General features: G+C 45.4%; 1 protein-coding gene across 1 annotated transcript in view; it reads left to right on the top strand.

The window, feature by feature from the left end:
- SAMD10 (sterile alpha motif domain containing 10) overlaps positions 1-4,766 on the top strand; it is a 34,774-nt gene extending 30,008 nt beyond the window's left edge. The window contains exons 4-5 of the mRNA XM_073580850.1: positions 3,430-3,570; positions 3,794-4,766. Of these exons, the coding sequence (XP_073436951.1) occupies positions 3,430-3,570; positions 3,794-3,813 (161 nt within the window). The 3' untranslated portion in view covers positions 3,814-4,766. The remainder of the gene's footprint in view (positions 1-3,429; positions 3,571-3,793) is intronic.
- The last annotated feature ends 9,578 nt before the right edge of the window (positions 4,767-14,344 follow it).

Raw genomic sequence — 14,344 nt, 5'->3', positions numbered from 1 at the left:
CACAACTATGAGAGTCAAAATGAGAAAACAAATCCAGAAAATCACCTTGTCTGATTTTGCAAGATTTATTTTTAAAATTATGGTGGAAAATAAGTATTTGGTCATTAACAAAAGTTCATCTCAATATTTTGTTATATATCATTTGTTGGCAATGACAGAGGTCAAATGTTTTCTGTAAGTCTACAAGGTTGGAACATACTGATGGTGGTATATTGACCCATTCCACCATGTAGATCTCCTCTAGAGCAGTAATGTTTTGGGCCTATCGCTGGGCAACACGGACTTTCAAATCCCGCCAAAGGTTTTCTATGGGGTTGAGGTCTGGAGACTGGCTAGGCCACTGCAGGTCCTTCATTTGCTTCTTGCAAAGCCACTTCTTCATTGCCCTGGCGGTGTGCTTGGGATCATTATCATGCTGAAAGACCCATCCACGTTTCATCTTCAATGCACTTGCTGATGGAAGGAGATTTGCACTCAAAATCTCAAGATACATGGCCTCATTCATTCTATCATGTAAACAGATCAGTCATCCTGGTCCCTTTGCAGAGAAACAGCCCCAAAACATGATGTTGCCACCTCCATGCTTCACAGTAGGTATGGTGTTCATTGGATGCAACTCTGCATTCTGTCTCGTCCAAACATGATGAGTTTTGCTTCTACCAAACAGTTCTACTTTGGTTTCATCAGACCATATGACATTCTCCCAATACTCTCCTGAATAATCCAAATGCTCTCTAGCAAACTTCAGACGGGCACAGACATGGACTGGTTTAAGCAGGGGAACATGTCTGGCACCGCAGGACCTGAGACCCTGGCGGCTTAGTGTGTTACTGATGGTAGCCTTATAGTTATGGTGGTCCCAGCTCTATGCAGGTCATTCACTAGGTCCCCCCCGTGTGGTTCTGGGATTTTTTCTCACAGGTCTTGTGATCATTTTGACCCCACGGGTTGAGATCTTGCGAGGAGCCCCAGATCGAGGGAGATTATCATTGGTCTTGTATGTCTTCCATTTTCTTATTATTGCTCCCACAGTTGATTTCATCACACCAAGCTGCTTGCCTATTGCAGATTCAGTCTTCCCAGCCTGGTGCTGGACTACAATTTTGTTTCTGGTGTCCTTCGACAGCTCTTTGATCTTCACCACAGTAGAGTTTAGAGTGTGACTGTTTGAGGTTGTGGACAGATGTCTTTTATACTGATAACAAGTTCAAACAGGTGCCATTACTACAGGTAATGAGTGGAGGACAGAGGAGCCTCTTAAAGAAGAAGTTACAGGTCTGTGAGAGCCAGAGATCTTGCATGTTTTTAGGTGACCAAATACTTATTTTCCACCATAATTTGAAAAATAAATCTTGCCAAATTAGACAAGGTGATTTTCCGGATTTGTTTTCTCATTTTCACTCTCATAGTTGTGGTCTACCTATGATGTCAATTACAGGCATCTCTCATCTATTTAAGTGGGAGAACTTGCACAATTGCTGGCTGAGTAAATACTTTTTTTCCCCACTGTATAGGGAAGGAATCGGCTTTCCATAAAGACTAACAATAAGATTAGAGTCAAAGTATACTGCTCAAAAAAATAAAGGGAACACTTAAACAACACAATGGAACTCCAAGTCAGTCACACTTCTGTGAAATCAACACTGATTGTGAATCAATTTCTCCTGCTGTTGTGCTAATGGAAAAAACAACAGGTAGAAATGATAGGAAGGTCACTAACATCCATGTTAGACGAAAAATAGTTCCATAAGGCCAGGTGGAACTCGCCTCTAACCCCAAAAAAAAAGAAGAAAAAAAACAAGGATTGAAAAAATCAAATATAGGGGATACTCCAGATAATATTAATCATACCTAAGAATCTCAAGTAAGTCATAAGGAGAGTGCTTAATTAATATAAATCATGCGAGCAAATACTCAAAAAATCCCAGTTTAAAGATTAGACAATAGTAGGGAGGAGGGGAAGGGAGGGAGGGAATTTAATTAGATAATAGAGTTAGATTAAACTAGCTGTCATTCTAATCTTATAGGAAGCAGAGGTCAACTGGGGAAAGAGTATATGAAGGGTAAATATGAAGCCATAGGTGGTGAAACGCGCGTCGAGGCTTAGCGTGTCTCACGTGTCTCCTGCATCTTTACACAGCCGCACCATGTCTGAAGGTATTTACCCTTCATATACTCTTTTGCCAGTTGATCTCTGCTTCCTGTATAATTAGAATGACAGCTAGTTTAATCTAACTCTTATATTCTGTACATCGATAGATATCTCTTTCTTCTCATAGCGACTTTGCAGGGACATTATTTTAGGCAGAAGGTATTTCCATTGCTACCATCCCTCCTTGCGGCCTGTTATTTGCAGGTGCATATAGTGAGACACATGTTTCTCTTTACGGTGTATTATTATCCTATTGATGTTATTTGCAATGCACCAGTCCACTTTCACCTGCTGTCCCATGTCCTCTAGTGTTGTGCATGTTTTGTATCATATGTAATAATGATTAATAAAGTTTGTATTAATTTTGATATTATATTTTCTGTTGTCCTCTAATCTTTAACCTGGGATTTTTCGAGCATTTGCTCACATGATTTATATTATTTAAGCACTCTCCTTATGACTTACTTGGGATTCTTGGGTATTTAGCCCGTATGATTTATATTATCTGGAGTATCCCCTATATTTGATTTTTTTTTCAATCCTTGTTTTTTTTCCTCTTTTTGTTGTTTTTTCACTAACATCCATGTATCTGCTCAAATTGTTTAGTGGTCCCTTAATTTTTTTGAGCAATGTATATTCTCTCATCTTGGAAAATCAGTCTATTTATACTAATGACACTCTGATCATTGTGTGATCTGATTTTCTTAGATGAGGAGATAATAGAAAAAAAGTCTCCATCTTCTCCATTCTTTCAGTCAGTGAAAATCGGACTGCACTCAGATGTAATTCGAGTGCAGTCCAATTTTTTTCACGGACCCATTGACTTGCATGGCCGAGTGTGATACATTATTGGATGCAAATCAAGCAATTTTGTTCCTCGGACAGACATGGTCCAAGGAAAAAAATCAAACATATGCACGGTCCCATAGAATAACATTGGTCTGAATGTGATCTGATGTTTTGTCGGATCTCACTAGGAGTGAAAACATGGTCGAGTGCACGAGTCCTTATGACGGTTAATTCTACGTGCTACATGGAGTCACATATACTGTACATTATATTATATGCATAGCCCTATATAAGAAATCGTGGATTACAGACCAGGAGTCAGATGAGAGCACCTGGATCCCGCGCTGTTGAAACTGAGAGTCGGCTGTTTACCGTTCCGTTTGGCACGCTCCATTTACTATGATGTATTATACATAATTCATTAAGCATTTAGTAACCTCGCCAGCAGAGGAATCTTACGTTCCCCTCCATGTCTCTTCCTCTCTCAGGCCGAGCTCTGCTGAGGCTTAACGCAGAGAAGTTACAGCGCATGGGGATCATCCATGAGTCTCAGCGGCAAGAGGTTCTGCAGCAGGTATTACAGCTGCAAGTACGCGAGGAAGTTCGCAATCTGCAGCTGCTTAGTCAAGGTATACAAGATGTTAATGCTTGGAAACGTGACTCAACATGAATCGTTTGCCAAATCTTGCTTCATGTGATGATCATGTTTTATACTCTAGTAACATCCAGAGCTGCATTCATAATTCTGTTAGCTTTTAAGCCCCGCTGGTTCACTTTCAGGGCAGAACTTTACTCTGGTGCATTGTTGGAGATTTGTGTTTATTGATTAATTTTTTTGTCTTTTCTTTATAGCTTCGTTTGGAAACTTCTAATAGGACGAATTGATGAGGACACTGACAGGCACAAACCAGCATCAAACCAGCAGTGACGTATGGGACACTGGGACAGACTGGGAGACAGGACTCCCTTGTATCCGTCATGGGGATCAGTTTATATATATGCACTGGATCAGCTACAACCTATGGGGGAATAACTGCTCCCTTGAAATGTATCTGTGGGGTGTCCTTGTGTTGGGGAACATATTAATCGACGGCCATGGGGTAACTCCAACCCAATTGCAGGCCCTACCACATTACTCCACCTACTGATTAGGGTATTTCAAGTCCACATCTTACATAGTAAGTGCCAACTGCAAAATCTTACATTGCTGCACTCAACACTATCATTTTGGTAGTTGCACGGCAGTCTGAGGATGATGGGAGTGATACATTATGGTGCGATTTCTGCTCTAGGTAAAATGTAATTAATATTTTTAGTGCTAAGAGAGAACGGTTTGCACCATAAAGGGTTCAATTATGCGTTAGAAAGTTAGAAACCCCCCCAGTAATAATGAGGTACAGCCACAAGGGGGCGCTGTTACACTTAATGTATCATAACTACAGCATTGATGTGTTACGGGTCTAATACTGCAGACACCAACAATTATATAAAAGGTGAGTATCCTTGTTGCAAGGAGTGACAACAGTTTGTGAATAGCAAATTGTAATCCTGTAACTTATATTATTTCAGACAGTTTCTTATCAATAACATACAGTACAGCCCCATCTGCAGGCTATAAGATAGAACTGCATAAAGTGCCATCCTTGCTACATGGACAAGTCTTATCATCTAATCTATACACCGTATTTATGTGGAGAAACCTTCAGCTTTCTGAGATGTGATATGTCCCGGACGCTTCTATCACCATGTGATCCGATTTGTGTTGCTCCACCTTCATTCTTTGTGGCGTCACCATGCTGATTGCGCATATAAAGGATAAAACAAGGCTCATTTGGAAAGTGTAGAACAGGTAACCTTGTATACCCAGGAGTCGGTAATGTAATTCAGAGCTTTGCAAAAGGGGGCGCTGTTCCATTGCTGTTTAGGGGAAATCTTTGTATTGGGTGTGGTGGAACTTGGAACTGCATGTTACAGAAATTAAAGGGGTTCTTTATTTTTCATAAGCAAAGAGAAAACACAATTTAAAGAGGCTGTCCACTACTTTACTATAGATTATCTATCCTTAGAGTCCAACACCCGGCACCCACACCAATCAGCTATTATCGTCAGTGACCAATGGCCAGAAATATTCACTTGTGCAGCTACTCCGTCTTCGGATAGTGACCGCGGCAAGGTACTGCACATCCAAGCCGACTCCTATTGATTTGAGGATAGGTCATCAATGCTAAAGTAGTGGATAACCTCTTTAAGGCCAGGGTCACACATGCGAATGTGATGCGAGTCTCTCGCATCAATACCTATTCTGTCCTCGGGGCCTGTGGCTGCAAATATGGCTCTGTGAGATGCTGAATCTCTTCACCTTACTTACAATTGGCGGCGGTCACAGATAGCTTAACTCAGCTGCCAGCACATATGTTATGAAGAATCCAGAAGAGACTTTGATTTCTTTAAGAATTCTTGTTGAATGCATACAAACAGCAGCAGGTAAAAAAGACTTTCTTCAGACAGGCTGAAAACACATGTGCTTCTATTGAAGCAAAGATGGAGAATGAGACACAGGTGGAAGAAGAAGGAAGTGACATCACACCCAGAAGAGGGAGACAGGAGGGACAAACTTGATGGAAAGGGAGGATTTCAGCTGTAGTGAAACCTCCACCAGGGGGAGCTGGTGAGGGAAGAGAGGTTATACACTAAGAGCAGCAACCCTGAGCAACAGCACAGGTGCCACAGGTAACGAGAGAGAATAGTCAGACGAACCGAGTCAGAAACTAACAGGAGCAGACGTACGAGAAAGGAGCAGCAATACACGTAGTCAAAATACCAAAGCCGAGAGTCAAAGCCAGAACATGAGCACGGGGTCCAAAACGTGAGACAAAATACGTGGTCGGGGTGCAAGCCAGGGAGTCAGATGCCAGAGAGGGAACGTAACAGCAGAGACGAATACCAAGAGACGGGGTCAGAAATCAGTCCGGGTCATACACGAGAATATCAGTCAAAGGCAGGAGGATCACCAGGGTACAAGGGTCAGCGGCTCTAAACTGCAAGCTTGAGCTATCACTAACACTGGTCAGCAGGCTGTGAGGGATTGAAATAGCCCAGCTAGCTCCAGAACGAGTCTGGGGAGATTAACCCCCGCATGACCAGTCCGGAGTGAAGACCGCAGAAGATAAACTCCGGACTGGACCATGACAGTACCCCCCTCTCAATGGGGGGCCACTGGACCCCCAGGCTTCCCTGGATGATGAGCGTGAAAGGCCCGGACCAACCGATCCGCATGGACCGAACGCGCCGGCACCCATGACCAATCCTCAGGACCGTATCCTTTCCAATGGACCAAGTACTGAAGTGAACGACGGAGCATACGAGAATCCACCACCTGTTCCACCTCGTACTCGGTCTGCCCATCTACCATAACAGGCGGCGGGTGCGAGGGAGACTCGTCAGAGGAAGGCACCGACGGCTTCAGAAGCGCTTTATGGAACACATTAGGAATCCGTAATGACGGAGGCAACCGCAGGCGAAAGACCACAGGATTAATCACCTCTAAAATCTCATACAGACCAATAAACTTGGGACCCAACTTAGCAGAGGGAATTCTCAGCCTTATGTTTTTGGTGGATAACCATACCTTATCCCCCACCTGATAAGTCGGCCCCACCGAGCGTCGTTTATCTGCAAAAAACTTACATTTGCCCTGAGCCTCCCCAATGTTTCTCTGAACTTCCCTCCAAACCTCCTCCAACCGCAAAAAGGCTGAATCAGCCCCTGGACACTCCGAATCTAGTCTGGAGAATTCACCAAAATGAGGGTGAAACCCATAGTTGCAGAAGAAAGGAGAAGTACCAGTAGACTGATTGACACGATTATTGAAGGCGAATTCCGCCATAGGTATCATAGAGCACCAATCATCCTGTCTGGATGTGACAAGACACCGCAGGATCTGCTCTAAAGACTGATTGGTCCTTTCAGTCTGACCATTGGTCTCGGGATGGTAGGCCGATAAAAGGGTCAGACTGATGCCCAGCCTTTTACAAAAAGCTCTCCAGAATTTTGACACGAATTGCACCCCTCTATCAGACACCACACTGACAGGCACACCATGCAACCGAATCACATGCTCAATGAATAGCTTAGATAGAGTCTCAGCATTAGGAAGGCCCGTTAAGGGTACAAAATGTGCTTGTTTACTGAACCTATCCACAACTACCCAGATCACGGTTTTGCCATTAGAGAGTGGGAGATCGGTGATAAAATCCATGGACAGGTGAGTCCATGGTCTATCCGGAATTGGCAGTGGCACCAATTCCCCGGCCGGCCAGTTGTGGGAGGCTTTAGCGCGGGCACAAGTTTCACAGGAGGACACAAAACCAGTGACGTCAGAAGTTAACGAGGGCCACCAGAACAGCCTAGTGATGGCTTTACGAGTGGCCGAGATTCCAGGATGTCCACTCAGAGCTGAGTCGTGGAACTCCCGAAGCACCCTTAACCGATACTGGACAGGCACAAAGAGCTTATTTTCAGGTATGGACGGGGGAGCAAGAGATTGGGCCTCACAAATCTCCTGCTCCAATCTCTGGGACACCAAAGCCACCACCACCCCGCGCTGAAGAATGGAGGAAGGAGGCTCTGGAGGCGATACCGGATCTAGGCTGCGAGACAAGGCATCCGCCTTCACATTCTTGGAACCTGGTCTGAAAGTGATGGAAAACTGAAATCGGGAAAGTGACCACCTTGCCTGTCTCGGAGTCAGACGTTTGGCGGATTCGATGTAAGACAGATTCTTATGATCTGTAATGACAGTGATACGAGATGGACAGCCCCCTCCAAAAAATGCCTCCATTCTTCAAAAGCCAATTTAATGGCCAACAACTCTCGATTACCCACATCATAATTCCTTTCAGCAGAGGAAAAATTTTTTTAGAAAAGAAGGCACAGGGTCTTAAGTTAGTTAATGTGGTGGGCCCCTGGGACAACACAGCCCCCACTCCCACCTCAGAGGCATCCACTTCTACGATGAATGGTTTAGACAAGTCAGGTTGCACCAGTACCGGAGCAGTCATGAAACGTTCTTTTAACAAAGAAAACGCCGCCACAGCTGGAGCTGACCAGTTTTTAAGATCCGCTCCCTTTTGGGTGAGATCAGTGAGGGGTTTGACCACTTGAGAGAACTCCTTGATGAATTTTCTGTAATAATTGGCGAAAACCAGAAATCGCTGAAGACCCTTGAGATCTCTGGGTTGCACCCAATCCACAATGGCCTGTACCTTCCTAGGGTCCATACGAAACCCCTCAGCAGACAGGATGACCCCTAGAAAGGATACTTCTTGAGTTAAAAATGAACACTTCTCCAATTTGGCAAAGAGTGAGTTCTCCCTGAGCCTCTGGAGAACCGCATGAAGATGACCCATATGACTTTGTCTATCCGAAGAATATATAAGTATATCGTCAAGATAAACAACTACAAAACGTCCAATAAAATCAGAAAAAACATGGTTAATGAAATTCTGGAATACCGCTGGTGCGGTAGTCAAACCGAAGGGCATAACCAAATTTTCAAACAGACCCTCAGAGGTGAGAAACGCAGTTTTCCATTCATCCCCCTCCCGCATACGGATGAGATTGTATGCTCCCCTGAGGTCCAACTTAGAGAACCACCTGGCCCCCGACAATTGATTGTACAAATCAGGTATCAGTGGGAGAGGGTAGGCGTTTCTTATGGTTATTTTATTCAGTTCTCGAAAATCGAGGCATGGGCGTAAACCACCATCCTTTTTTTTTACAAAAAAGAACCCCGCTGCCACGGGAGAGACAGATGGCCGTATATGCCCTTTACGGAGGTTCTCAGAGATATACTCCTTCATAGCAGCCCGCTCAGGACCGGAGAGATTGTACAGCCGGGCTTTGGGCAATTTGGCACCGGGAACAAGATCCACGGCACAATCGAATGGGCGGTGTGGTGGTAGAACCTCAGCCTCCTTTTCGGAGAACACATCCTTAAAACCCTTTAGGTACTCCGGAATACCCTCCAGGTTGACGGATGACATAGACACAGTAGCAAGACAATTTTCAGAACACCCAGGTCCCCATTTAACAATATCCCGGGACCTCCAGTCAATAACTGGGTTATGCCGTTGCTACCAGGGAAACCCTAACACCAGGCCAGCAGGGAGGTTATCCAAAACAAAGCATGACATGCGCTCCTGGTGTAGGGCCCCCACCCTGAGGGTAAATTCTTTAGAACTGAAATGGAGACCATCCTTAGTGAGAGGTGTAGAATCAATAGCCACAATTTTTAAGGGAGTCCCCAACCTAACTGTCCCTAATCTACAGCGAGCCACCAGCTTAGAGTCAATCAGGTTCAGGGATGACCCACAGTCTACAAAAGCCGAAGTATGGAAAAAGCCGTTCTCAACACCAAGTTCCACCTTTAGCAGTACTCTTGAAAAGGAAGAAAAAGGTACCTGAGAGTCTGGGTGACCTCCACGATTATCACCCAGCCTCAGCCGCTTGTTAGTCGGAGGACAGGAGGGGCAGTCTTTTCTCCAATGTCCGGGATCTCCGCAGTAAAAACACAATTTTCCATCACGTCGCCGTCTCCTCTCTTTCTCCTGGGGGTTGGTGGCTCCCACCTCCATAGGTTCAGATGGAAGCAAAACATCAGGGTTAGCAGGGAAAACCGGAACCCCTCTCTGAGTAACACCTCTCTCTCGCAGTCTCCGATCCATATGGATAGCCTGACTCATAGCCTCCTCCAACGAACTGGGAGGTGGATGGAGAGCCAGAGCGTCCTTCAAGCAATCCGACAGTCCCTTCCTGAACAGACATCTCAGTGCAGAGTCGTCCCAGGACACCTCAGTGGACCATCGACGGAATTCGGAGCTGTACCATTCGGCTGAGTGCTTCCCTTGCCCCAGACCCAAAATAGTGTCCTCTGCCACCCTAACACGGTCCGGTTCGTCATAGATAAGTCCTAGGGCCTCAAAGAACCTATCTACCGACATCCGTTCAGGGGAAGTAGGGGGCAACGAAAAAGCCCAGGATTGGGGACCCTCCCTAAGTAAGGAGATAACAATCCCCACCCGCTGAGTCTCATCCCCAGACGATCGGGGTCTAAGAGAAAACCATAATTTACAACTCTCCTTGAATATATGAAATGTATCTTTTTCTCCAGAAAATGTGTCAGGAAGTTTAACTGAGGGTTCAGGAGAGTGCAAAATAACATCTACAGAGTCACTTGGTGGACAAACAATATGAGAGGTGTTTCCCTGCATGGTCTTAATAGTCTCAGTCAGTTCTTTCTGTAAGTGGGTCTGAGACATGACAAGGGACTGATGTTTCACAGAAAAGTCCTGCGCCATCTGCGTCAAACTGGACACTTGATCTGCCAAGTTATGCAGCAGATCCATGGCCAAAGAAAAAAAAATGCAAAATCCCGTTTAAATGTGAGGTTAGTGATAATGTAGTGAAACCTCCACCAGGGGGAGCTGGTGAGGGAAGAGAGGTTATACACTAAGAGCAGCAACCCTGAGCAACAGCACAGGTGCCACAGGTAACGAGAGAGAATAGTCAGATGAACCGAGTCAGAAACTAACAGGAGCAGACGTACCAAAAGGAGCAGCAATACACGTAGTCAAAATACCAAAGCCGAGAGTCAAAGCCAGAACATGAGCACGGGGTCCAAAATGTGAGACAAAATACGTGGTCGGGGTGCAAGCCAGGGAGTCAGATGCCAGAGAGGGAACGTAACAGCAGAGACGAATACCAAGAGACGGAGTCAGAAATCAGTCCGGGTCATACACGAGAATATCAGTCAAAGGCAGGAGGATCACCAGGGTACAAGGGTCAGCGACTCTAAACTGCAAGCTTGAGCTATCACTAACACTGGTCAGCAGGCTGTGAGGGATTGAAATAGCCCAGCTAGCTCCAGAACGAGGCTGGGGAGATTAACCCCCGCATGACCAGTCCGGAGTGAAGACAGCAGAAGATAAACTCCGGACTGGACCATGACATCAGCTATGCAAAACACAGGAACACATAGCAACAGTAAACAATATGAGAGACTGCAATACAGCATGTAAAATGCACAGGCCAGTCTGTAAAATGTCTCATTCATGGGACATAACACTCCCCGTCTGAAATCTATAGATTTCATAATTTTTATGTCCTCTGGAGATGTCACTGTAGACCTGAAAAACAAAGGAAACAAGCATGCAAGTAAATAAGCACAGTTGTAGTCCAATTGGCATTGTCCAATCTTCAGTTGGAGGAATGAAGTCCTCAACAGCGGAATAGACTGAGTCCAAACGTAAACCCATCTTTAGACTGGGGAAGCCGCAATGTGCAAACACTTCCACCAACCCAATAATCCGCTGGAGAAAGTTCAAATGTTCCAAAACAGCTGGAGGAATACGTGGAGGTAGGCTCCCCGCCGTGAGCTGTGTCCATAAACATGACTTTCATGTGATGTCCTCCTTTGGTAAAAGTAGCACAAGCTCGGTGACTGGACGGAAGAAAATACGAGTTGAACCGCCTTTCATAACCTTGACTTCTACTTTACGGATCTTCCCGTCATTGCTTGGTGTAACCTTGATAATAAGACCCATTGGCCAGTCGTTGCAATGAGCTTCATTATCTTTAAGGAGGACGAGGTCTCCCTCTTGGAGATTAGGTTTTGCAGTCTGCCATTTGTGACGGCTTTGAAGCAAGTGCAAGTATTTGGTTTCCCAGTGGTGCCAAAAGGCATTGGACAAGTGTTGTACCAGTTTCCACTGACGTCTGGAAATGTCCCCGTCCACAAACTTCCCTGGAGGGATTACAGCAGCTCCAACCTTCTGAGTAGGAAGTGTAGCAAGAGTAAGGATCATTGGTGCATCAGGGTCCGATGTTACTGGTACCACTATACTGTCTGTGTAGACGGTAAATGAATCAATAGCAATGTCCATTTCATCCTTCATAGCTTCAGCTAACTCCACTGCCAGAACGGAGGCACAAAGTTCGAGTCTTGGAACAGAGTGAGCAGGTTTCGAGGTTAGTTTTGCCTTACCAAGGATCAATCCACAATGCACCTTGTTACCTTCAAGAGTCTTCAGGTAGGCTACGGCAGCCATAGCCTCTGTAGAAGCGTCAGAGAAAATGTGGACTTCTCTTCTGATGGTGGCTGAAAGGGTGCCTGGGGAATAACAACGTGGGACTTGGAAATGCTCTATGACCTTCAGAGACTTCTTCCACGCCTCCCACCTTTGTTGTTTCTCGGACGGTAGCGGAGTGTCCCAATCTGTACTCTCGGCGGTCAACTGTCTCAACAGTATCTTGCCTTGAATGGTGATGGGTGCGATAAACCTGAGAGGATCATAGATGCTGTTCACAACAGATAGGACTCCTCGTTTAGTGAAAGGTTTATCGCAAGCTGACACCTGGAAGGTGAACGTGTCCTGCTTAATATCCCAAAGCAGACCGAGGCTGCGTTGCGTGGGAGGATCGTCATAACCCAGAACAAGATCCCTTACACCAGCAGCGTGATCCTCAGATGGAAATGCTTTCATTACCTTTTCACTGTTGGAGATGATTTTGTGGAGTCTAAGGTTCGCTGTTGACAGCATTTCCTGAGTCCTAGAAAGCAGATGGATAGTCTCTTCACTTGTGGGAAGAGACTTAAGCCCATCATCTACCTAGAAGTTTCTTTCCACAAATAGACGAGCATCAGACTCATACTCTCTCACCTTCCCGTGCTGTCCGTCTTAGTCCATAGATGGCCACTGCAGGCGAGGGGCTGTTCACGAAGACGTGCACCTTCATCCTGTAGTCTATGACCTTGTTGCGGACGTCATTATCTTTGTGCCATAGGAATCTGAGGTAGTTTCTGCTGTCTTCTCTCACGTTAAAGCAATGAAACATTTGTTGAATGTCAGCCATTACTGCGAAAGATTCTTGCGAATCAGCAGTCCTATAAGGCTGTTGTTTAGATTAGGCCCAGTGAGGAGCAGGCTATTTAGGGAGATGCCTTCATACTGAGCAATGGAGTCAAACACCACTCTAATTTGGTCGCGTTGGCGAGGATGGTAGACACCAAAGGATGGAAGATACCAGCATTTTTCACCTTCTTTTAGCGGGGGGTGCGGGTTCCGCTTGACCTCTATCGAAGATATTCTGCATGAAGTCAACAAAATGTTTCTCCATCTCATGCTTTCTCTTTAAGGTGCGTTTTAGGGATGAATACCTTGCCGCTGTTTGTTACAGATTATTAGGTAGCCTTGTTCTTGGAGAACGAAAAGGTAAAGGTGCTACCCAGCTATTTGAATCATCTTGGGCGAATTCCTTTTCCATAATCTTTATAAATTCTTTGTTCTCCCTTGCAGGTGCTAGCTGGTTGTCTTCTTTTGTAGAGTTGAACACTGTTGACCCAAGGTCATCATTACGGGACAGGAATATGTTTGCGTCGTCAGAGGTTTCTTTCCTCCACTTGTTGTCGCTTATCTTCTTTTTCACCCAGTAATCATGTGAGCATGGTTGAAAGTACGTGCTGCGACCATTTGGTAGGATGTGAGTCTTAAATGAGGAAATCCTTGTGGGTCTCTTTATCTTTTCTATACAGACATTGCCAATAATAACCCAGCCTAGGTCTAAGCATTGATCAAAGGGAGCGTCGTGTGGCCCGATTTGCTGACGTACCTTGTGTAGTCGCAGAATGTCTCTGCCAAGCAGAATCAGGATGTTTGCGCTGTTGTCGAGAGCTGGTATCTTGCCTGCCAAAGTCTTTAGATGAGGGTGATGGAGTGCATCCTCTGGAGTTGGAATTTCCTCTCTGTTGGACGGTATCTGGTTGCATTCGACCAGAGTGGGTAAGGGTATCTCCACATTGTTTTCAAGAGAAGACACCATGAGTCCATTGGCTCTTCTCCCAGAGACCTCCGTAACACCGCTGCAGGTACCTAGGGTGTAGGGGTGAGAGTTTCCCTTTAAGTCAAACATTTCAAAGAGTTCTGACCTTTCAATTGATCGGTTGCTCTGATCGTCCAGGATAACATTCACCCTTGCGGTTTTCTCCTCTGGTCGACCCTTGGGATGCACGTTCACCAGGCATATCTTCGCACATGACTTTTCCCAGAGGCCTTCTCCGCAGACTTCTGTGCATGAAGAAGATATTGAGATAGAACTCACTGTTTGAACAGCATCCTCCCCGCCTTGCCTTGTGGTGGGGGAAGGTTTAAGCTGTGTAGTGTTAGATTGGAATGGGTGGAGCGCTTGCACATGCTCCTCACTGTCACACTCCAAACACTTTATAGATATTTTGCAGTCCTTAGCAAAGTGTTCAGTAGAAGTGCAGCACCTGTAACATATCCCAAAGCTCTTCAGAAGCTCTTTGCATTCGTGGAGTGGTTTCTTTCTGAAGCCGATGCATTTCTT

This window comes from Dendrobates tinctorius, unplaced genomic scaffold, assembly GCF_039654945.1.
Source record: "Dendrobates tinctorius isolate UK_male_01 unplaced genomic scaffold, ASM3965494v1 ptg000065l, whole genome shotgun sequence".
NCBI lineage: Eukaryota > Metazoa > Chordata > Amphibia > Anura > Dendrobatidae > Dendrobates > Dendrobates tinctorius.
The sequence above is the reverse complement of the archived record's forward strand: the minus strand, read 5'-3'. Positions and strand labels throughout refer to the sequence as shown.